The following is a 25808-nucleotide window of genomic DNA, read 5'->3' on the forward strand; positions in this document are numbered from 1 at the left end:
CCTAGTTCATATTAACCAGCAGATGTGACCTGGTTCCTGTCAGGGACTTAGCAGTTTAGGTGTGAGGCTGATTGTATACTGCTGTAATTGCCTAAATACAGTGGAAGTTATTGATGAAGCACAGCGGACAACGAATTAAATATAAGTCGGTACAGACAGACTTTTATTTTCGAAGGGAATAGAAATCATTCGATACGGCGATTCAGCATTCCCAGAAACCTCATGATGATGGTGCGCCCACTTTCAGGAATGGTGGCCAGTTCTCTCCACCCCAAAAACTGGGAGCCTATCAATTAGGCTGTGGCTTGGAAGCACTGCATGCAGTAATGCAGGACCCACTCTGCACATGAGCCTGCACAGCCACACCACCACAGTAAACCATCAGGTTTATGTACATCTCTGAATCAGACCACTAGTACCCCCCATGGTGTTTTTAATTATTTGTTTGACTTGGGTGTATTTGTAGTTATTTATATTAAACCATTTATACAATTCTTACTGAATCAGGCCCCAGGAGCTTCCTCGTTGTGATTAAAGTTAGTGGCAGTTTCAAGCCAATACAAAAAATGAAGTTTAGCAAATCTGACCTTTGGAGGCAGCAGTGAGAGGTGGCTATAAGTGGAGAGGGGAGGCAGCACTGGGAGGTGGCTATCAGTGGAGAGGGGAGGTGGCTATCAGTGGAGAGGGGAGGTGGCTATAAGTGGAGAGGGGAGGCAGCAGTGAGAGGTGGCTATCAGTGGAGAGGGGAGGTGGCTATCAGTGGAGAGGGGAGGCAGCAGTGAGAGGTGGCTATCAATGGAGAGGGGAGGCAGCAGTGAGAGGTGGCTATCGGTGGAGAGGGGAGGCAGCAGTGAGAGGTGGCTATCAGTGGAGAGGGGAGGTGGCTATCAGTGGAGAGGGGAGGCAGCAGTGAGAGGTGGCTATCAGTGGAGAGGGGAGGCAGCAGTGAGAGGTGGCTATCGGTGGAGAGGGGAGGCAGCAGTGAGAGGTGGCTATCAGTGGAGAGGGGAGGTGGCTATCAGTGGAGAGGGGAGGCAGCAGTGAGAGGTGGCTATCAGTGGAGAGGGGAGGTGGCTATCAGTGGAGAGGGGAGGCAGCAGTGAGAGGTGGCTATCAATGGAGAGTGGAGGCAGCAGTGAGAGGTGGCTATCGGTGGAGAGGGGAGGCAGCAGTCACCACCCAATTAGTGGTAACAGGATATGCCCATTGTATTTGTATCACATGCCATTTTCTTTAAGGGCTGTCTCTTTTCTGGAGTTCTGCAAGGGAGCGGGGCTTCTCTCTGCCCGATGTGGCTCGCTTGTTGTGCAGTAACCCAGCAAAACTGTGTAGTCTTTACAATCGCAAGGGTTCCATCAAAATGGGATATGATGCTGACCTGGTGATCTGGGACCCTGACAGTGAATTTCAGGTAAGCAAAATTAAAACTTTTGAACAATCGAAATACTGTACATACACATGGTGCAGCGTCTATGCAGTCTGATATTCTACCTCCACTTTATACATAGTTTGCACATCGGTCGGAAGCACCTGCATTAGAGGCCCCCATACACTAGTGTGACTTCTCCGAGGCTTGAGGTCACACGTGATTTCCCCTGACCTCCCCAGAAGCTTCCAGGGCGGCAGAATCGCATACCATACACTGTATGCAGTACTTTTGCAAACAATGTATCATATGCGATCCCAGTCATGACTGAGGGATCTGACCAATCTTTATGGCAGCAATGGTAATCTCTGGCTCCAATCTGATGCTCGCTGGACCGCACAATGGATCAGAATCCAAGGTTTAATATATACTATTTGACACTTTTCACCCAAATTTTTGTCCCGATGGGTGATACTATTGAAGATGGGATGTTGACCTTTGCAACCAATCAGATTATACTTCTTATTTATTTAGCACCTTCTAGAAGATAATGGATAGAATCTGATTGGTTACTAGTGGCAACATCCCATCTTCGACAGACCTCTCATCTTAGTAAATTTACCCTGAATTGTTGAGGGTTGTTGAATCTCTCTTAAATTAAAGGTCCAAAAAATAATGAGCAAAATAATACACTCAATAATAGCAGAGCCATGACATTGGTTAGCCATAGGCAATCTGGAACAGCCTTATCAGGATTGCCCTTTGAATGAATATAGCCAGTGAATGTATGGAAGGAGCATAGAGTGTGGCTAACCTGTTTTTAGAGTGTATCATTTTGTTCACGAACTACTTGGCTATGTAAGTACTATTTACTTTAATCTGTTAATAAACATGATCTATGTTCCCATTATACCTATGTTTAATGCTCTGCAATAATAATAAAAATATATAATAAACCCCATTAATTAGTGTATTACTTGTGATCCTGTACGGCAGGGGTCTTCAACCCATGGCCCGCGGGCCACGAGTGGCCCGCGGAGCTGATCTCAGTGGCCCCCTGCCCGCCATGCACAGGATTTTTTTTTTTTTTAAGTAAAAGAAAACGCTGCAGAGGGAGGCAGCGTAATGGAGTCCCCCCGGGTGCCGCCTACCCGATTTCCATTGGCTGCAGGCAGGGCAGAGTGTATCCAGTGCGGCTGAGGGAGGAGGAGGCACGTCTGGTCACGAGCTGGCGAGTTGGGACCCGGCGAAGCTGCGGGAGGAGGAGGTACAGCTGGCGGGAGCAGGGGACCTGGCAATGCTGCAGGCATTACTGGGGGCATTGTGTGTGGGGCATTACTGAGGGCATTGTGTGTGAGGGGCACTGCTGGGGCATTGTGTGTGAGGGGCACTGCTGGGGCATTAGGTGAGGGGCACTGCTGGGGCATCATATGTATAAGCAGGAGTACTGCTGGCATTATGGTCTGTGGCATAATGGGCATCAGTGTGGGGCATAATGTGCAATGGGCATAATTTTTGTGTGGATTAATGTGTAATGGGCATCACGGTGTGCGGCATAATGTGTAATGTGTATTATGGATAAACAGTGTAACAGTGTATATTGATTTAAGTAGCTTTTCATTGTTTGGGTTCGATCTGTGAGGCGTGCTAGGTCACTGTGTGGGCCTTCATGTTTATATGTCACTGTGCAGCCTTCAGTCAACTTAAGCGTGTGAGGACAACGACCATTCCTGCGGTAACCAATGTCTGGTCATGCAGGTTGCAAAAGAGGTGTCAGGTAATTGTTTTCCTGCTAGTTCACACACGTTATAATTAGGCCACACCCCTTTTTTGGGAGCGCGCCTACGACGCGTGCAATTTATTCAATATCAAATTATATAGGGGGGGGGGCACAAATTTTACTGTTTGCACTGGAACCCAAATTGACTGCTGATAACTATTTGGGTATGTGTGTGTGTGTGTGTGTGTGTGTGGGGGGGGGGGGGGGTTATGTGCTGAGTATGGGCGGCTGTGCCAACAATCTATGAAGGACTGTGCTGACGTTATAGGGGAGCTGTGATTCTATGAGGCTGTCCGAAATACCGCAGTAGAGTATAGTGGCCCTCGGGCTTCACTGGATTTTTTTAGGTGGCCCACGCTGTCTTAAAGGTTGAAGACCCCTGCTGTACGGTATTATGCGTTCCATGCGTTACATACAGTACAGTCACAGGCTTGGCCAGAACTTTGCTGGTCCCATAGCCATATTTTGAATGGACCATTGTATCTATGTTTCTAGAGCAACACATTCTAGGGCTGCCAGTATACATTATATACATTATGTAAAACAGTACCCCCAATTCACATTATTACATACAGTGACCCCAGTTCATATTATGCCACACTATACTGCATCTACTTCATGTAACAGTGTCCCAGTTAAGATTATGTATCATAACTTTAACCCCTTCACGACATTTGACGTATATATACGTCATGGCCGGGAAGTACTTCCCGACACATGACGTATATATACGTCATGACTTCAAACTGTCACTGCGTCTAGAGACGCAGTGACAGAGGGACGATGTCTGCTGTCCCTGACAGCAGACATGTCCCTGCATGCCCAGGGGGGGCTGCGATGCCGCCCCCCCGTCGGCGATCGCTGTGATTGGCTGTTCAGTGTGAACAGCCATTCACAGCGTTTTCTGTGTCACCGGCGAATAACGTTCGCCGGTGACACGGGATCGGAGGTGATTGGTGCTGTAAACCCCTTCAATTTTTTTTTTTTTAACCCCTTCAACTTTTTTTTTTTTTAACCCCTTCAATTTTTTTTTTTGTATAAAGTATTTTTTTTTTCTGCACTACATACACACTACACACTACATACCCCCCGGGTTGAAATAAAGTTTGTACCCCCCCCTACACTATACACGTGTTGAAACATTTCACTACCAGTAACACAAAAATAAAAATGGCATCCCAAATGTCATCCCAAATGTCATCCCAGTCATCCAGAAGAATGTATTCAGTGGAGGAGGCATATGCCATGCTTGCCTCTGACTCTGACACAGCCAGTGAGGCAAGCGGGGAATTTGAAGGATTCGTCTTAAGCTCCTCTTCCTCCTCTGGTGATGAGGGACCCCCTCAAAGATGCCCCCCTAGAGCAGCTGAGACCCCCCCCCCAATAATTGATCTCGTATGGACCCCACCACCAGACAATTTTGAGCCCCAGGTTCCTGAGTTTTTGGCCATGCCAGGAATCCAATTTGATTCCACAGGTCTCAGAGAAATTGACTTTTTCAAATTATTTTTCTCTGATGATTTTATAAATTTAATGGTGGACCAAACTAATTTATATGCCCAGCAGTTTATTGCTCAAAACCCCACGTCATCATTTGCTAGGTGGACCCCTGTAGATGCAGTAGAGATGATGACGTTTTGGGGTCTGGTGTTTCATATGGGCATAGTAAAAAAGCCACAAATTAGGCAATATTGGAGTACAGATGTTCTGTACAGCACCCCATTTTACCGTATGGCCATGACTCGGGCTCGTTTTGAGGCAATCCATAAATTTATACATTACACCGATAATGCACAGTGCCCACCCAGAGATGATCCCACCTTTGACAGGCTATTCAAAGTCAGGCCGGTCATTGATCATTTCAGTGCCAAATTTGCAGAGCTATACATCCCTGATAAATGTATTAGTATCGACGAGTCCCTTATACATTTTAAAGGAAGGGTTAAATTCCGCCAGTACCTTCCCAGTAAGAGGGCAAGGTATGGCATAAAAATGTATAAGCTGTGTGAAAGCACCACAGGGTACACCCACAAGTTTAGGGTATATGAAGGGAAGGATTCAAGAATTGAACCGCCAGAATGCCCCCCCTCCCTCGTAGGTGTTAGTGGAAAAATTGTCTGGGATTTAATGCACCCCTTCCTGGATAAGGGTTATCACCTCTATGTGGATAACTTTTACACCAGCATCCCCCTGTTTAAGGCCCTTGGTTCAAGAGGTACAGCAGCTTGCGGTACTGTACGCAAGAACCAAAGAGGCCTCCCCAAAACGCACATTGCCCAAGTACTAAGAAGGGGTGAAAGCAGGGGAATATGCACCGAAAATATGTTGTTGGTCAAATATAAGGACAAGAGGGATGTCCTTATACTGACAACAATTCATGGAGACAGTACCACCTCCATCCCTGTACGAGGTACCAGTACCCACACCTCAAAACCAAATTGTATCCTAGATTACAATAAGTACATGGGCGGAGTGGATCTTTCAGATCAGGTACTGAAGCCGTACAGTGCCCTGCGGAAAACAAATATCTGGTACAAGAAGCTGGCCGTGTATATCATCCAGATGGCACTGTATAACGCTTACGTGCTATTCCCTTCTACCGGCCAGAGGGGGACATTTATGCACTTTCAAGAGGAAGTCATAAAGGGCCTAATATTTGGGAACCAGCAGGCAGAGGGCCCCAGTACTTCTAGTACTGGCCCCCGTATTGTACCAGGGCAGCATTTTCCCAACGAAATCCCCTCCACTGCAAGAAAGGGCAGGACACAAAAAAGGTGCAAAGTTTGCTATAAAAAGGGAATAAGAAAGGAAACTATTTTCCACTGTGAAACTTGCCTCGACAAACCCGGCCTATGTATAAAGGAGTGTTTCAAAATATACCACACATCTATGGATTATTAGGTTCATCATTTCACCGTGCTTCGGGGGTCTTGCTAATGCCACATAGCACCCACCATTCATTCCACCAGAATCTGAGCCGCAAAATCCAAAAATCACTCCTTCCCTTCTGAGTCCTGCCATGCACCCAACTGGTATTTTTTGGTCACATGTGAGGCATTGCCGTACTCTGGAGAAATGGGGGCACAGATTTTGGGGTGCTTTGTCTCCTTCATTCCTTGTGAAAATGAAAAATTTTGAGCCAGAAGTACATTTTTGTGTAAAAAAATGTAATTTTTCATTTTCACAGCCCAGTTGTACCAAAATTGGTGAAACCCCTGGGGGTTTGAAATGTACACTATACCCCTAGATGAATTCCCTGAGGGGTGTAATTTGCAAAATGGGGTCACTTGTGGGGGGGTTCCACTGTATTGGTAATGCAACATAGCACCCACCATTCATTCCACCAAAATCTGTGCTCCAAAATCCAAAAATCACTCCTTCCCTTCTGAGTCCTGCCATGCACCCAACTGGTATTTTTTGGTCACATGTGAGGCATTGCCGTACTCTGGAGAAATGGGGGCACAGATTTTGGGGTGCTTTGTCTCCTTCATTCCTTGTGAAAATGAAAAAATTTGAGCCAGAAGTACATTTTTGTGTAAAAAAATGTAATTTTTCATTTTCACAGCCCAGTTGTACCAAAATTGGTGAAACCCCTGGGGGTTTGAAATGTACACTATACCCCTAGATGAATTCCCTGAGGGGTGTAGTTTGCAAAATGGGGTCACTTGTGGGGGGGTTCCACTGTATTGGTAATGCAACATAGCACCCACCATTCATTCCACCAAAATCTGTGCTGCAAAATCCAAAAATCACTCCTTCCCTTCTGAGTCCTGCCATGCGCCCAACTGGTATTTTTTGGTCACATGTGAGGCATTGCCGTACTCGGGAGAAATTGGGGCACAGACTTTGGGGTGCTTTGTCTCCTTCATTCCTTGTGAAAATGAAAAATCTTGAGCCAGAAGTGCATGTTTGTGTAAAAAAATGTAATTTTTCATTTTCACAGCCCAGTTGTACCAAAATTGGTGAAACCCCTGGGGGTTTGAAATGTACACTATACCCCTAGATGAATTCCCTGAGGGGTGTACTTTGCAAAATGGGGTGACTTGTGGGGGGGTTCCACTGTATTGGTGCTTTGGGAGTCTTGCTAATGCAACATGGCACCCACCATTCATTCCACCAAAATCTGTGCTGCCAAATCCAAAAATCACTCCTTCCCTTCTGAGTCCTGCCATGCGCCCAACTGGTATTTTTTGGTCACATGTGAGGCATTGCCGTACTCGGGAGAAATTGGGGCACAGATTTTGGGGTGCTTTGTCTCCTTCATTCCTTGTGAAAATGAAAAATTTTGAGCCAGAACTGCATTTTTGTGTAACAAAATGTAATTTTTCATTTTCACTGCCCAGTTGTATCAAAATTGGTGAAACCCCTGGGGGTTTGAAATGTACACTATACCCCTAGATGAATTCCCTGAGGGGTGTACTTTGCAAAATGGGGTGACTTGTGGGGGGGGTTCCACTGTATTGGTGCAACATAGCACCCACCATTCATTCCACCAAAATCTGTGCTGCAAAATCCAAAAATCACTCCTTCCCTTCTGAGTCCTGCCATGCACCCAACTGGTATTTTTTGGTCACATGTGAGGCATTGCCGTACTCTGGAGAAATGGGGGCACAGATTTTGGGGTGCTTTGTCTCCTTCATTCCTTGTGAAAATGAAAATTTTTGAGCCAGAAGTACATTTTTGTGTAAAAAAATGTAATTTTTCATCTTCACAGCCCAGTTGTACCAAAATTGGTGAAACCCCTGGGGGTTTGAAATGTACACTATACCCCTAGATGAATTCCCTGAGGGGTGTAGTTTGCAAAATGGGGTGACTTGTGGGGGGGTTCCACTGTATTGGTGCTTTGGGAGTCTTGCTAATGCAACATAGCACCCACCATTCATTCCACCAAAATCTGTGCTGCAAAATCCAAAAATCACTCCTTCCCTTCTGAGTCCTGCCATGCGCCCAACTGGTATTTTTTGGTCACATGTGAGGCATTGCCGTACTCGGGAGAAATTGGGGCACAGACTTTGGGGTGCTTTGTCTCCTTCATTCCTTGTGAAAATGAAAAATCTTGAGCCAGAAGTGCATGTTTGTGTAAAAAAATGTAATTTTTCATTTTCACAGCCCAGTTGTACCAAAATTGGTGAAACCCCTGGGGGTTTGAAATGTACACTATACCCCTAGATGAATTCCCTGAGGGGTGTACTTTGCAAAATGGGGTGACTTGTGGGGGGGTTTCACTGTATTGGTGCTTTGGGAGTCTTGCTAATGCAACATGGCACCCACCATTCATTCCACCAAAATCTGTGCTGCCAAATCCAAAAATCACTCCTTCCCTTCTGAGTCCTGCCATGCGCCCAACTGGTATTTTTTGGTCACATGTGAGGCATTGCCGTACTCGGGAGAAATTGGGGCACAGATTTTGGGGTGCTTTGTCTCCTTCATTCCTTGTGAAAATGAAAAATTTTGAGCCAGAACTGCATGTTTGTGTAAAAAAATGTAATTTTCCATTTTCACATCCCAGTTGTACCAAAATTGGTGAAACCCCTGGGGGTTTGAAATGTACACTATACCCCTAGATGAATTCCCTGAGGGGTGTAGATTGCAAAATGGGGTGACTTGTGGGGGAGGTTCCTAACTTTTAGCACTTATGGTGCCTAGAAACCTACATGGTGCCTAAAAAAAAATCTCATAAAAAGGAGGCTCCAAAATCAAGTAGGTGCTCCTTCTATTATGAAGCCTGTGGTTTGGTCAACGTGCACACTAGGGCCACATATAGGATATTTTTGAAAACAAAGGAATTGGGGGAATCAATTTTTAGTCACATTTCTCTAGTAAAATCTACTGTATTCATTAGAAAAATGTATTAAAATTGAAACTCTGCAAAAAAAAGAAATTTTGAAATTTCACCTACACTTTGTTTTAATTCCTGTGAAACACCTAAAGGGTTAACAAACTTCCAAAATGCTGTTTTGAATACTGTGAGGGGTGCAGTTTTTGAAATGGCATCATTTATGGGGGTGTCTCACATACAAGTCCCTCAAAGTCACATCAGAACTGAACTGGTCCCTAAAAAAATCAGTGTTTGAAATTTTCTTGAAAATTTGAGAATTTGCTAGTCATATTTGAAGCCTCCTAGTGTCCAAAAAAATGAAAAGGAGGTTGAAATAATGATTGCAACATAAAGTAGACATATGGTCTTTGTTAGTTATTAAATATTTTAAATGGTATGATTATTTGTCTCACAAGCAGAAAATGTGACATTTTGCATATTGCTAAATTTTCCATTTTTGCACGATATTTTGGTATTTTTCACAAAAAAACACAGACTGTATCGCCCAAAATTTACCACTAACTTGAAGTACAATGTGTCACGAGAAAACAATCTCAAAATCACTGGGATAAGTAAAAGCAAAAAAAAGTTATCCCCACTTAAGTGAGACATGTCAGATTTGAAAAAAAGGGCTCTGTCATGAAGGGGTTAAATGGGGCAGTTCATGTTATATCATACCACATTGACCAGATCCAGAGCCGTAACTTAGATATACTGTACTGCATGCAGCGAAGCAAAAGTTTGTAAGGGCCCCTAGGTATCACCCAATGGTGAAATATGTATACTACACATGTAACAGGGAAGATGGGCGCCCTCACATCTCTGGGCCCCATAGCAGCTGCACTCCCTGCACTTATAGTAGCTGTGCCCCTGCATGCAGTATAGTCTTATACATTGCAATTGGGATCAGGATGTTTAGCATGCATTATGTTTGAGAGATGGAGCTAAATGTATTTGTCCCTGAGTTGTCGGATATTTGGGATTTTGTGCGAGTCTGTCCGTTATTTTAAAGCAGCAATCATTTACAATGTAAAACTGTAGGTTTTTCCTGGTAGACGATTGGTGCTTTAAATGAAATGTGCAGACCCGCATAAAATCCCATACCTCCGGCATCTTAGAGGCTATGACATGTAGCACATGGTCTCTTCATGCATGATGGCTTGTAGAATTCTCACGTCTGTCTCTTGTATCTTACTATTTGTCTTGTGTTTCTCTTGTTATTATAGGTGCAGGTAAAGAATATTCATCATAAGAACAAGGTATAGCAGCAATACTGCACAGGAATGTAATTGGATTGTAATTCAGAAATATAACCATGTCAAGTATTTAATACTAAAATCAAAACAAAACCCTATATATTGTAGGGACTTCTGGCAAAATGTGTTAAGTCTACAGAAGGTTGCACACTTTTGAAAGGCATTATATACAGTAGTTTTGGAGATCTATAGTGATACTGTATGACTTACAACGCGATGTTCACCAAGTTGTCATTTTCTGCTGCTGCTATCCTTGAGACGCAGCTGTGATTGACACACACAATAGGGAAGGGCTGGTACCAGAATTAGCAGATAGTCACATATGCATACCTCCGGGGGGGGGGGGGGGGGGGGAGTTGGGAGTCCCCCCAGCCTGAACGGAATAGATGCGGTGCGCATACATCTATTAAGCAGTGCAGAGGGCAGAAGCCGGGGGTGTTGCCAAGCTCTTACTTCATTTGCATAAACCACACCCCCTTTTCCGTGCACCGCGCGGCTACCGCTTCATATGTTCAAGATGTTGTGAGGTATGCATATGCACCAGGGAAGGGCTGATACCAGAATTAACACATGAGGCGCGATTCAGACCTGATTGCACGGCTGTTCATTCACACTGCGGATGATTATTGATACACTGCGCATGCGTACTGTTTACAGGGAAGGGCTGATAGCAGCATGGGCATTGTCCCAAATACCCCAGGAAATGGCTTATACCAGCATTAGCACATAGGGCCTGATGCAGACCTGTTAGCAAAGCTAAAATTTCTGCAGATGGACAAAACCATGCTGCACTGTAGGTGGGGCAGATGTAACATGTGCAGAGAGAGTTAGATTTGGGTAAGGTGTGTGCAAACTGATATCTATATTGCAGTGTAAGACTAAAGCAGTCAGTATTTACCCTGCACAGAAACTGCGTACAAATTCACAAGCTATAAATTGAGGAACATCTGGGTTAGGGGTTGGCCTTTGGTTACGCAGACTGGATACTGCAGCTGACGGAGAGGTAAATGCGATTAATTGGGTACAAAGAGTTCAGCGCTAGGGCTTCCATGGACCAGCAGCCCATGTGCACCGCACACCTTGCACCCATTATACAGGAATGCCAGTGGTTACAACTAAGCATCACTATATACAATGGGGGAAATGTACTAAGATGGGAGGTCTATTTCACATGGGATGTTGCTATGGGCAACCAATCAGATACTATCTATTATCCTCTAGAAGTGTCTAAATAAATAAGAAGTAGATTACTATTGGTTGCCTATAGGAACATCCCATGTAAAATAGAACTCCCATCTTAGTAAGTTTCCACCAATGTCTGCTGTGAATAACTACCTGTGTCTTCTAGGTGTATGACTTGTAACACAGTATACCAAACATACTTTGTGTTGTACTGATGAGAACGTTTTGTTCTTTAAACCTACAGTATAGCAACTCCAGGGACTCACTGTAAATAAATATATGTATCAAAGTATCTTATATAATAGCCTTACACTAAAAATGTATAACCTCCAACATGACCCATTCCATTAGGTACAAAATGCTCTGTTTCTGGGCTTCCCTGCCAGTGAGTTACAGAGCTGGGACTGCACCACTGTCCAATATTCAAAAAGGGGAGCCATACCTAATGCCACCTCAAACATCACTGGCAGTTGATGTGACCCCCACTCTTTGAATTTTGGACTGTGCTGGAGTCCCACCTCTGTAACTGCCACTGACAGGGAAGTCCGGGAACAGAGCATTTCGTACCTAATGGAATGGGTCATGTTGGAGGGTATGAAAATGTCCCTCGTGGTAGCTAATGCGAATTCTGTGTGTTACAGCTGACCCCATACCTGGGATTCCTTCTTTGGGGAGAAGTAATGGCAACTGTGGTCCGAGGGACTCTGGTTTATCACAAGGGCAAACACTCTCCAAAGCCCACAGGAAAGCAACTTCTCATTCACACTGTGGACCCTCCTGAACCTAGTGCGCCCTATTACTAATGAGAGCCTGCCAAATATCCATGGATGAAATTGGGAAGGAATTTGCATTTACCTGTATATGTATTTTGGTTACTAATTGGGGTTATGGATGGTATAGTGGATCGAAGCTGTCTAGTGTCATGTTATGGTTGACCACACTTAGTCGAACCTGTCTAGTTAGATGCCTGAAGATAGTCGACCGCATCTAGATCAACAGTAGGGGAAGTTAGACGCCAGCGGCAGAGTGACGGGAGTGTGGTCGACGGTCACATGGTTGACATGAGTTTTTCACTTTTTCTGGTGCCAAATGTCACAGGGGTCCCTGTGAACTTTGTATATGAGCGCAGTGTCCGTTGACCATGGTTCGGGCACAGTGTCACGCTACGCTCGGCACACAATTATAATATCACTTTATATACACTTGTAGAGTAAAGTATGAACCAAATCGACCTGTGACATTCGGCACAAAAAAAAAAACCATGAAAACTCATGTTGAACATGTGAAAGTTGACCACGCTCCCATCGCTCTAACACTGGCGTCTAACTTACGTTAATGTCAATATAGACATTGTCAACTCTAGGCATCTAACCATCTAATATGGTCAATCTAGACATCGAAGATCCGTCTACCGGATACCACTAAATGGTCAACATAAGAAATGGCATTATTGTGAATAACTAAAATAAAGTGAATAATTGATGTGTTTACATATAAATATCTATACCCATTATATCAGTGGAGAAGAGCTGCTCAAACTGTCCCTACAATAGCTGCACTTCTGTTGTACAGGTTGATACTAAGGGGGAAATTTAATAAGATGAGAGTTATGTTTCACATGGGATGTTGCTGTAGACTCGTGCACAGTTTGCATTCAAAGATGTTGCTGCGCTCGAGATGGATGGTATCAAATGTTGTGGAAAAATGATAGGCGTTTCTGGGCAGTGACTAGGAGATGTAAATGGGAGAGGAAAGAGCAAGGGCTTTGTAAGTGAGTGGGAAAAGCTTGAATTGGATTCTAAATGGGAGTCAGTGTAATACTTGGAAGCTTTGGAAGGCAGACATACTGTAGTACTTTTGGAGATGAGCCAGGCAGCAGTACTGAGGAAAGATTGGAGTGTAGATAGTACTATTTTTCTGGAAAAATAGGTCCAGGAACTCGAGGTCTGGGGGTGGATCGGTTAAATAGAGAGAGAAAAAGAGATAGAGAGAGAGAGGTTGAGAGAGCGATGTATATATAGTATTTCGAAACAAAGGCACTCACAGGGGACTTTAAAATAAAACTTATCTTGTGAAAGTACATTTCGTCCCAGTTCCTGATGATGTCATATTTAATAAGAGGTTCAGGAACTGACTTCTGCTGGTTCCAGCTGAAAAATAGCACTGACTGTAGAGATGTGGAGGGAGCCCAAATTGGAGGAGGTTAGAGTAATACAATCTGGAGATGACCAATATGAGGGTCTCGTAGCATTCACAGTGAGAAAGGGCCTCGAAATATTTTTGGACATGGAAAATGGCAGGACTACAAGATGTATTGACTGTATGGTTTAAAGGAGAGGGAGGAGTCAAGGATAACTCCAAGACAGCACACTTGGCTACAGGAGAAGATTGTACAATCAACAAATACGGTAATACAATTGTGGCATGTGAGGTTATTCTCAAAGAAAATGAACCAATCATTTCACCCACAGTTGTGGCAGAGCCTGTCGCTCAAATGGTTTGTTAAATACAGCATGTGCTGTTATGTAGCACAATTTCATCTTGCACCTCTTTTTTTGGTGGGGGTCCAAACTAACCAATTATTTCAGCCACAGTTGTGGCAGACCCTGTCTCTGAAATGATTGGCGCCACTCCTAGATGGGCCATATGTTTGTGCCAACCACTTGTGTCACTTAGCATAGTCATCCAGCTACCTCGGTGCAACCTTTTGGCCTAAAAGGTGTGAGTTGTTCAGGATAGACTGGAAATAAGTGGAAATTAATGTTATTGAGGTTAATAATAGCGTAGGAGCAAAAAATAAAAAAGCTCCAATTCTGAGATTTGAGCGGTTTCTATGTTTTTTTCTTTTTTTTAAAATCTAGATCCAAACACAAAACATGAAAAGGGTGGTGTTTTGGAACAGTTACATGTGAACATATGTTTAGATACATAGTGAACACAGATTGCTGCAAATAAGACCAATGTACAAAAGTCTAGACTCTACAGTAATAAGGGTATGTAAACAAAACATTTTGAAACCTATATTACATAACAACTGTTTCTTTAGGTTGCAAAATGTTACATTTCCCATAATTTATCCTAAATAAAGATAATCATGAATCTTTAATACAGCAGCAATAATCATCTATAGTTACGCTTTTCCACTGGGACTGAACAGATAAATCAGGGAAATATGATGGAAATGGTTGTATTAATCTAGTACCATTAGCAATAAACAAATAAGAAAAACAGAAAATACAGATTATGTTCTATACGTTTGAAAGATGTCAGATAATCTTCTCCCTACATGTATAGGTCATTCAAAGTGCCCTGTAAACTATGCCAGTGGTCCTCAGCCGTGGTCCTCAAGGCACACCAACAGTACAGTTGGGCAACTGGTGAGTGATCAGTAGCTGAGAAAGCTGTACTTAAAGTGGGGTTAAAACTTGGTGGACGTATGTAGTGCTTTCTCGTATGATATTTCCCAGAGGGATTACGAAGAAATACGATGAGGAACTACAGTACAGTTCACTAGATTTAATGAAGCATTACCGAACACAATTAAGATGCAAATGAAGAAATGAAGACTGTAAGTAATTGTGACTTATACACTGTGAGTAATTGAACACTGTGGCCTTGGAGACGAGGATGAAGATTACTGTGAAGAATTGTAGACTTTGCCTTAAAGACTGAGTAACAGAAGACTGTGGCTTTAAGACAAACATAAAAAACACTCAAGCAGGATGGACTGCCATAACCTGGACCCTTCTCTGAAGCAGACTCAGCGGAAAACTGCCGCAACTGGTGGGCTAAATGTAGTACTGCAACGCAGAATGGACCACCGGATATCAACAGCTGAACAAGGATACTAGAGGATAATCTGGGAGCTCAGTATTTGAGCACCTTACAGCAGCAAGTAACTTGAAGCACTGTGACTAAAGGCCAAGCCTCTTTTAACAGGGAAGTCTGCACCGGATTGGCTAGATGCACCCAGGGATGCAATTGGACTGATCTGGTCTCCAACATGGTGGCTCCCTGTACAGGAGACTACTATTACTACTACTATCACTACTAGTACTACTACTACCACTACTATTACACCTATTATTACTACTAATACTACTATTACTACTACTACCATTGCTATTATTACTACAACTACTACTGCTACTATTACTACTATTATTACTACTACTGCTGCTACTATTACTACTACTAGTACTACTTCTACTATTACTACTTCTACTATTACTACTACTACTTGTACTACTACTTCTACTACCACCACTACAATCACTGCTATTACTACTACTACTTCTACTACTACCACTACTGCTACTATTACTACTGCTGCTACTACCTCTGCTACTGTTAGTACTCCTTCTACTATTACTACTACTACTTCTACTATTACTACTACTACTACTATGACTGCTACTACTACTATGACTACTACTTCTACTACTACTACTACTACTACTACTACTACTACTATTACTATTACTACTAGTACTACTATTACTTCTACTACTACTATTTCTACTACTACTACTACTATTACTACTAGTACTACTATTACTTCTACTACTACTATTACTACTAGTACTACTATTACTACTAGTACTATTACTTCTACTACTACTATTACTTCTACTACTATTACTACTAGTACTACTATTACTGCTACTACTACTATTACCACTACCACCACCACTACTATTACTACTTCTACTGCTGCTACTATTACTATTACTACTAGTACTACTATTACTTCTACTACTACTACTATTACTACTAGTACTACTATTACTTCTACTACTACTACTACTACTATTACTACTAGTACTACTATTACTTCTACTATTACTACTAGTACTACTATTACTTCTACTACTACTACTACTATGACTGCTACTACTACTATGACTACTACTACTTCTACTATTACTACTACTACCACTACTACTACTACTATTACTACTAGTACTACTATTACTTCTACTACTACTAGTACTACTATTACTTCTACTACTACTACTATAACTACTAGTACTACTATTACTACTACTACTATTACTACTAGTACTATTACTTCTACTAATATTACTTCTACTACTACTATTACTACTAGTACAACTATTACTGCTACTACTACTATTACTACTACCACCACTACTATTACTACTTCTACTATTACTACTGCTGCTACTATTACTACTAGTACTACTATTACTTCTACTACTACTACTAGTACTACTATTACTTCTACTACTACTACTAGTACTACTATTACTTCTACTACTACTATTACTACTAGTACTACTATTACTACTAGTACTATTACTTCTACTACTACTATTACTTCTACTACTATTACTACTAGTACTACTATTACTGCTACTACTACTATTACCACTACCACCACCACTACTATTACTACTTCTACTGCTGCTACTATTACTATTACTACTAGTACTACTATTACTTCTACTACTACTACTATTACTACTAGTACTACTATTACTTCTACTACTACTACTACTACTATTACTACTAGTACTACTATTACTTCTACTATTACTACTAGTACTACTATTACTTCTTCTACTACTACTATTACTACTACTACTACTACTATGACTGCTACTACTACTATGACTACTACTACTTCTACTATTACTACTACTACCACTACTACTACTACTATTACTACTAGTACTACTATTACTTCTACTACTACTAGTACTACTATTACTTCTACTACTACTACTATAACTACTAGTACTACTATTACTACTACTACTATTACTACTAGTACTATTACTTCTACTAATATTACTTCTACTACTACTATTACTACTAGTACAACTATTACTGCTACTACTACTATTACTACTACCACCACTACTATTACTACTTCTACTATTACTACTGCTGCTACTATTACTACTAGTACTACTATTACTTCTACTACTACTACTAGTACTACTATTACTTCTACTACTACTATTACTACTACAGTAGTACTAGTATTACTATTACTACTAGTACTACTACTAGTAGTAGTAGTAGTAGTAGTACTACTACTATTACAGTAATAGTAACTTTCTTACAAGTCATAATTACACGGACAGATTATGATAATTATATTATGATATTAATGATATCAATAATATTAATTATTAATAACAATTTCTTATGAAGTGCAGCATTTTCCATTGCACTTCAAAATTGGAAACAGTGATTGAACAAAACTGGGGTGAATAACAGTCATTAGGTTGATCTCTATTGGTCGACATGGTCAAAAGGTCGACACAAGCAAAAGTCAACCGTTTTTCATCCCCCCCCCACCCAAGAAAAAAGACTAGGTCATACTCTACCATCCCAGCGGATGTGGAGGGAGAAAATTAATAGTAGACATAAAGTAGACACAAAAAATGGAATAAAACTCATGCTGACCTTTTGCTTGTGTCAACCTTTATACCATGTCGACCTATTGCATGTCGACTTTGCTGGAAAAATGGTCTCAGACCCTACTGCTCCTGGCAGAGAGGAGGGGACCTGGCTGAGGAGACTGAACACTGGTCTCCTCCTTTCTAAAGACACCCCTGGCCTGGACATACAGTATATTTATGTGCAAAAACTCTGTTTATACTGTGCATTAATGACATTATCTAGATGCTGCCAATAAATGTGTCTAACCAGTTTCCCAGAGACTTTATTGCAGGTGTCGTTTCTTTTCTAATATTGCACCTCATTTGGAACATAAGACCCTGTTACGTTAACAGACTGACTTTGCATCTATTTGCTTACGATAAACAACTATTGCAGCATGAAGGCATATATTACCCAGGAAGGCACTGCAAGAAAGACTTAGCCATTACTCCTCCATCCACCAACAGAAGAATGAATGTGATACCTCATAATGCAGGTCTTCCTCCTCACACATCTGCAAGCCAGTTACAGCGGCCATGACAGGATATATCTTCACAACAGGCCGAGCACCTTTCAACGTGGAGCACACAGGTTGTATGCGTCGCGGAGAGGGAAAACACAGCAAGTGTCCAACAAAGGAAGAAACAACAAAAACTGGACACGTCACACTAAGCAAGGAATTAGTACATGCTGCTGATCAGAAACCGGACCATTACCACAAAAACACTCCGGAATTGACAGTTATATTTTAGAGAATTAGGAGAGGAACATGTGCAGTATTTAAACTTATGCAATTGAAAAATAAATACATTTTTCTTCATATAACAAATATTGTCACTCAGGGCCGGCGCCACCACTAGGCAAATCTAGGCATTTGCCTAGGGCGCCGGCCACTGGAGGGCGGCATTTCGCCCCCCCCCCCCTGTGCTGCGGGGGTACCTGTCCTGCGGCTGTGTATATCAAGCTTGCGGCGGCGGCAGCGGGGGGTCCCTGCAGTCAAGAAATAACGAGCGCTATCCGCCTGGCTACGCGGAAGCGCTTCTGTTGTGGAAACACTGGCCACACGCTGATTGGCTGAGATTCAGCCAATCAGCGTGCGCCGTGCGGCCAGTGTTTTCACAACAGAAGCGCTTCCGCGTAGCCAGGCGGATAGCGCTTGTTATTTCTTGACTGCAGGGACCCCCCGCTGCCGCCGCCGCAAGCTTTATATACACAGCCACAGGACAGGTACACACCCCCCCCGGCACCGGGGCGCCCCCACCCCGACTCGCCTGGGGCGCTCCGGTGCCTTGCACTGGCCCTGTTGTCACTATCAGAAAGGCAGAAAACATTACAAACATCAAGACTTAGATTTCCCCAGTGCGGTGTGTGACAGTATGTGGGACATGTGGGCTGACAGTACTTCAATGCCCAATCACTTTTGCCAAAAATGATCAGAACAGACTGGGGTGCAGAGCTGCAGCTACGGAATGTCTAGTGCTGCTGGTAGGGTCTTACACTGGGCTGCCTGCCCACCTGATCACTGCTGGTCACAGTGATCGGGACAGGGGGAAGAGGCAGAGGGATGAACAGAGGCAGGTTCTTTATTGTAATGATCGTGGTGGGTTTCTGACTAGTCGTATCTGATGTGAACATTCCAGGCTAGTGGATAAAGACAGGCTACACAAATGAAGTATCAAAATAAGTTTCACATATTTTTTATTAATAATCAAAAGTTATAATAGATTTTCTTGTTATATTTTCTTTACATTCATATTTTACAGGTGATGTTGCAATAATAATTACAAAGTTTGGTACAGACAAAAAAAGAATTCTCAGTGTCCCAGGCGCTGAGGTAGGAGAAGTGTAAGGGAATCGCACTTACACTGATTAGTGAATCTTAAAGCAACTTTCTCCACAATCTGGGAAAAGTCCTGATATGTCCAGGGTGCTGTGTAATTCACTTTTTACCCTTTAAGCACCTTCTAAAGAGGAAAAAACATCGTGCAGCACCTTTGTGTACAGAGGGGTACAATTTATTCATAAAAACACACTCACAAAGGTAGGGTAATAACAGGCATATAATCACCAGCCGGTGATAAAATGGGGAGGATCTCACCAAACCACTACTGTGGTTCCGATTTGGATGCCAAACAAGGAAAAAGTTCCTTTTCTCAGCCGGAACTGTAGATAGCGGTCAGCGGATAGGAAGGTCCTCCCAAAATATAGCGATTCTGTCCTCCAGCCACGGGTACAGTTGCTCAATGCATTTCAGACCTTCTGGTCCTTCATCAGGAGCATACTGTAGCCTGTGGCTGGAGCTGTTTAAATAGCAAAAAAAGGGCGCGAGATCCCGGCGTCCGGTACGCTGACCGGAACCGGAAACGCGTCATACATCCGCTTTCCGGATGTTTGCGTGTCATCTATACAGGAAGCATGCGTTCCATATAGCGGTTGTCAGCGCTAAGCAGACGCGACCATCTGTTTGCACTCCAGCTACAGGAAGTATGGGTTATTAGCTGGAAATAATATCCTAAGGGCAAAAAGACAGACATTCACAAAAGTTCATATAGTTCGTTTATTCCTATCTCCTTTGGATTAACCGGGACCAATCCAGGTTTTTAAAGTGCTGATGCTTGAGAGACATATTCTTCCATTGCACTTAATAGTCCCGATTAGTGTCCATAGCAGCAATATCATAGTCCATATACAAAAAAAGGATGATAAAAATGGAATTAGAATATCATTTTAAAAACAAAAAATTCCACAATGAATAAATACATAAAAACTATAAGAACCATTTTATCTCAAAGTCACCATTAAGGCCATTAGGTACCAAGGTTTTCAATTTAAAAATCCATTTAATTTCTGTTTGTGCAAGTTTAGTTTCGATATTTTTATTTCGCCAAGTGGATGTCACTTGTTCTAATGCTCCAAAAGATTTTAATTCACACTCATTAGAATTGTGGATATTTTTAAAATGGGCAGAGAGGGTATGTGTTAAAAGCCCTTTTCTGATGTTGTATACATGTTCTGCAAGACGTGTCTTCAGATTTCTAGTGGTTTTACCCACATAGAATAGTCCACACTTACACTCAATAAAATAAATAACATTCTTGGAGTTGCACGTGATGAATTTATTCATTTTAAAATCTGTGCCATTAATGGTGACTTCTTTAACTTTACTTGGTCCTTTTACAGTCCTGCATAAGAGACACATCCCACACCTATGAAAACCCTTGGTGTGGTCACTAGTTCTGGGGATGACCTCTAAGCAGCTTTTAACTAGCTTGTCTTTGAGGGAGGGTGCTTTTCTATATATGAAACCAGGGTATTTTGGAAGCTGGTTCCCAATCACAGGATCATTCTGCAGAATTTTCCAATTCCTTTTAATGATCTTCTCAATCTTTTTGAATTCAGGGTTATAATCAGTTATAAAGGACCATTCATTGTTTTTCTGGTCCTTTTCTTTTTTTTATCTTTTAATAATTCCCCTCTTTCGACAAGATCCACTTTGGTTTTTGCCAGTGTTAGATCTTTGTCCTCATAACCCTTTATCATAAAACGGTTAGACATATCTTTTATCTGTTCTTCATAGAGTGCTTTTTCAGTGAAATTACGTTTAAATCGTAAAAATTGGCCATACGCTATGCCTTCCAGCCAATTACTGTGATGTTGACTATTGCGCTCGATGTAACTATTTGAATCTGTGGATTTAATATGATTGCTGGTACAGATTCTATTATCCTGGATATAGATATTCAAATCTAAGAACACAATTTTTTCATTACTCCATACAAAGATAAGATTCAGGTTAAAATCATTCTGATTAAGTTCATTAAAAAACTGTAAAAGAGTATTTTCATTCCCCCTCCAGACCAATAAAACATTATCGATGTAGCATTACCAGGAGACCAGACTTGCCCCCAGCTCCGGAGAGGACCAGATGGTGAGGTCCTCCCAGTACGCCATTTATAGATTGGCGAACTGGGGGCAAATCTGGTCCCCATCGCAGTACCGATCATTTGAAGATAAAAATTACCGTTAAAATAAAATAAATAGTTTTTCAGAATAAAGGAGATACTCTCCAACACAAAATCCTTCACTTCCTGAGACAGCGTAGACTGGTTTAAAAAGTACTCTACTGCTCTACTGCTGTTAGGCCTTTTCTAATAGGATCAGCCGTGTTTTTGCAAAGGGTTGGGATCATTTGGTCTATTGCATTATGGTCGAAAGTCATTAGGTCGAATCCATTAGGTCGAATCCATTAGGTCGACATGCTAAAAGGTCGACATGACTCTAGGTCGACATGATTTTAGGTCGAAAGGTCATTAGTTCGACAGGTCATTAGTTCGACAAGGTCATTAGTTCGACATTGTCTATGTCGACATTCACAAGGTCGACATGGGGTTTTTCACTGTTTTTTTTACCTGAATGTCAACACAGTCGACATGGACACAGTTTAAAGTGCACTGCATCCCCTTGCATCGCTCGCTGCGCTCGCTATGCGTCGGGCACGGTGCCTCGCTACGCTCGGCACACTATTTTATTCTCCCACCACGCCCTAGTGGATGGTAGGGCATGAAATACCGCCTGTCGGCACATGTTGGCTCAAAAAACAGTGAAAAACTCCATGTCGACCTTGTGAATGTCGACATAGACAATGTCGAACTAATGACCTTGTCGAACTAATGACCTGTCGAACTAATGACCTTTCGAACTAGAATCATGTCGATCTTTTCCCATGTCGACCTAGAGTCATGTCGACCTTTTAGCATGTCGACCTAATGGATTCGACCTAATGACTGTCGACCATAATGCAGTAGACCAAATGACCGCATCCCTTTTGCAAAAGCACGGGATTTGTACAGTTTGTAGACTGATTCAAAGTTTAGTATAGAAACTCATTTTGCTTAGAAAATTAATTTACCTTTTGAGTGCCAAGTGAATTTGTCAAAATAGGTGTGAAAATTGGCAAACAAACATTTTTATTCACCGTAATGACCTCTTTAGACATTTTCTATTTGAATTTATATAATTTTTAGTGACTATTTTGCACGTATCTCACAGAGGTGTTGGCACTCAAAGGGTTAAGGACCAATCAACTCCTAAACTGAAATGTCCAGTTTCAAAATGATATAGGGCAAAGATTCGCAAACGTGGTCTTCAAAGCAGCCCAAGGTCAAAGGTTGAAGTCAATCCATGCTTGGCCACAGGTGACTGAACACTTAAACTGGGAGTTACAAAGGGGGACAATAACAATGTGAAGGGGGCTGCGATAGACTGTTTGGGGGGGCAAAAGTGAGCGGTATCTGTGATCGGACCTGAAAACACAGGCATGTCTGGGCCACTCTGGGGGAGAGGGCCCTGGTGACTGCTTGACATCACATGCAGCCACTACGACCCTAAACATGGCCAGTCTGCAGGCACATTATGGGGTTGGATCTTGCATGTGGTTTAATTCAGCCTGGATCGCTAATTAGAAAATTCACAAATTGAGCCATTATTGGACAACTGACCAAGCACAGCATACGTACCTCTCGTGCAGGATTAAATAGCAAAAAATATCCACAGAGTAGTTGCAATTTGATTGACAGGAAGTCAGCTTACAGAGGCATCTCTCTATCCCCTCCCGACCACCCTGAATCTCTCTATCCCCTCCCGACCGCCCTGAATCTCTCTATCCCCCTCTGTACCGCCCTGTATCTCTCTATTACCACCAGAATGCCCTGCACATAACTATACCCTCACTAGTGCACTGCATCTTACTATTGCCTCCCCACCACCCTGCATCTGCATTGTTTTCCCACCACCCTGTGCCTAACTATGCCCTCTTTACCGCCCTTTGTCTCTCTATCTCCTCCCTACATCTAACTATCTCCTCCCTTCCGCCCTACATCTAACTATCTCCTCCCTTTCGCCCTACATCTAACTATCTCCTCCCTTCCGCCCTGCATCTCTGTATCCCCTCTTGACCACCCTGCATCTCTCTCTCTCCCCTCTGGACCACCCTGCATCTCTCTATCCCCTCCTGACCGCCCTGCATCTCTCTATCTCCTCCCTACTGCCCTGCATCTCTCTATCCCCTCCCTACCGCCCTTTATCTCTCTATCTCCTCCCTACATCTAACTATCTCCTCCCTTCCGCCCTACATCTCTCTATTCCCTCCTGACCACCCTGCATCTCTCTCTCTCCCCTCCGGACCACCCTGCATCTCTCTATCCCCTCCTGACCACCCTGCATCTCTCTCTCTCCCCTCCGGACCACCCTGCATCTCTCTATCCCCTCCTGACCACCCTGCATCTCTCTCTCTCCCCTCTGGACCGCCCTGCATCTCTCTCTGTTCCCTCCCTACAGCCCTTTGTCTTTCTATCCATCCCTACCGCCCTGCATCTCACTATGCCCTACCTATGCCCTGTGTCTAAAAATGGCTTTCTAGCACTGCATCCTGTGTAGTGACAGCACCTCTATCCCCCACAGAAATGGTAATAGAGTGATTACAGCAGGTATCGAAGAGCTGCTACAGTCCCTATGTCATATATGTTGGTGGCACATAATTTTTGCGGCTAACCCCTGAGAAACACATATTTTTTCTGGAAATATATCCACAAATATACAGGGATATAACAGCATATATACAGGGATATAGCAGCAAATATAAAGGGATATAGCCGCAAATATACTTTAATAATTGGGATGTAGCATAGTGATGCAGTGTTTTTGTCAATTTGAGAATGTTTCGCTTTGCGATCAAGTCTGAATTAGGCCCTCTGTCTTGGCACTCCCTAAATTGTCCCAAATAGTTATAGTACTGAGTCATATGCATGATCTGTGAAATTTATTCGTACTATATTGGGTTTTTCATGAGGTGCTCTACCATTTTCCTGATGACTTTGTTTGATGCAAAGGTCTATTAAAATATACATCTTAATTTGAAGCATGAAAGAAACCTTTATACGCGCCACATCATTTGCTTTATCTTTTTGGAAAAGAAACGTTGATAAGTAAAACATCACATTGTAGAGTATGAGTCTGGGTGCGCTTGGTATTCTAGCACTTTTAGTTTTTTCAACAGAACCGAAGGTGGGACTCCTGGGGGGGGGGGGGGGGGGGGGGGGGAGGAGGATTAAACAGTAACTTTATCCAGCATTTCTCACTGACCCAGAAATAAACAAACAAAGGGAGAGATAGAGGTGTGAGGGGGCGAAGCAGATCATACAGATCATAGTGCAAGTTGGTTACTGCTGCCTTTGGGATATGCAATCAAAAAGACAAGTACAAGTATTGGGAAATACTGTAAGCAGAGGTGTATCTATACAATACAAGCAAATGGGGATTTCTACGGGCGCAAATGGATCAAAGTATCTGTATCTTCATATGTTTTCGAAATCTTCAAAAGTGTTTCTCAATCATATATGGGGAAATTCAATGTGTAGATTTGTACTGTATTTAATACGTTCAAAAACACCCCGTGGATTTGATATCGAATGGAAAGAAGTGTTAGGTCATACCTTATTCACCAAGGAATAAAGTAAGGTACACGTGTAAAGGTTTATTTTTTAGATGTGACTATTCATATGGAGATCAATAATGGATGGGCGTACCCCAACTCATGTGGAAAGATGTAGCTATATGCACGTAGCGTGTTCTTTTTTGTAGGGTTCTGTTTCAGTCAAATGCCATATTTTTCTCCACTGATGTGATAATAATAAAACAATGTAACAAAAATTGTGTCAGTTTGATTGAAAGTCAAACTGACACAATTTTTGTTACATTGTTTTATTATTATCACATCATTGGAGAGATTGGGGTACGCCCATCCATTATTGATCTCCATATGAATAGTCACATCTAAAAAAGAAACCTTTACACGTGTACCTTACTTTATTCCTTGGTGAGTAAGGTATGACCTAACACTCCTTTCCATTCGATATCAAATCCACGGGGTGTTTTTGAACGTATTAAATACAGTACAAATCTACACATTGAATTCTTGTTTTCTTCCCACACCTC

The 25808-nt window shown here is 42.4% G+C and overlaps 1 protein-coding gene across 2 annotated transcripts in view; it reads left to right on the forward strand.

Annotated features, from left to right (window-relative positions):
• LOC146064547 (allantoinase, mitochondrial-like) overlaps positions 1-12888 on the forward strand; it is a 57308-nt gene extending 44420 nt beyond the window's left edge. For both annotated transcript variants that reach the window (XM_083178172.1, XM_083178174.1), the window contains 3 exons: positions 1239-1411; positions 10191-10223; positions 12044-12888. In XM_083178172.1, coding sequence (XP_083034298.1) covers positions 1239-1411; positions 10191-10223; positions 12044-12205 — 368 coding nt within the window. In that variant the 3' untranslated portion in view covers positions 12206-12888. The remainder of the gene's footprint in view (positions 1-1238; positions 1412-10190; positions 10224-12043) is intronic.
• Positions 12889-25808: the final 12920 nt, after the last annotated feature.

This window comes from Crinia signifera, chromosome 3, assembly GCF_055691185.1.
Source record: "Crinia signifera chromosome 3, ASM5569118v1, whole genome shotgun sequence".
Lineage (NCBI taxonomy): Eukaryota > Metazoa > Chordata > Amphibia > Anura > Myobatrachidae > Crinia > Crinia signifera.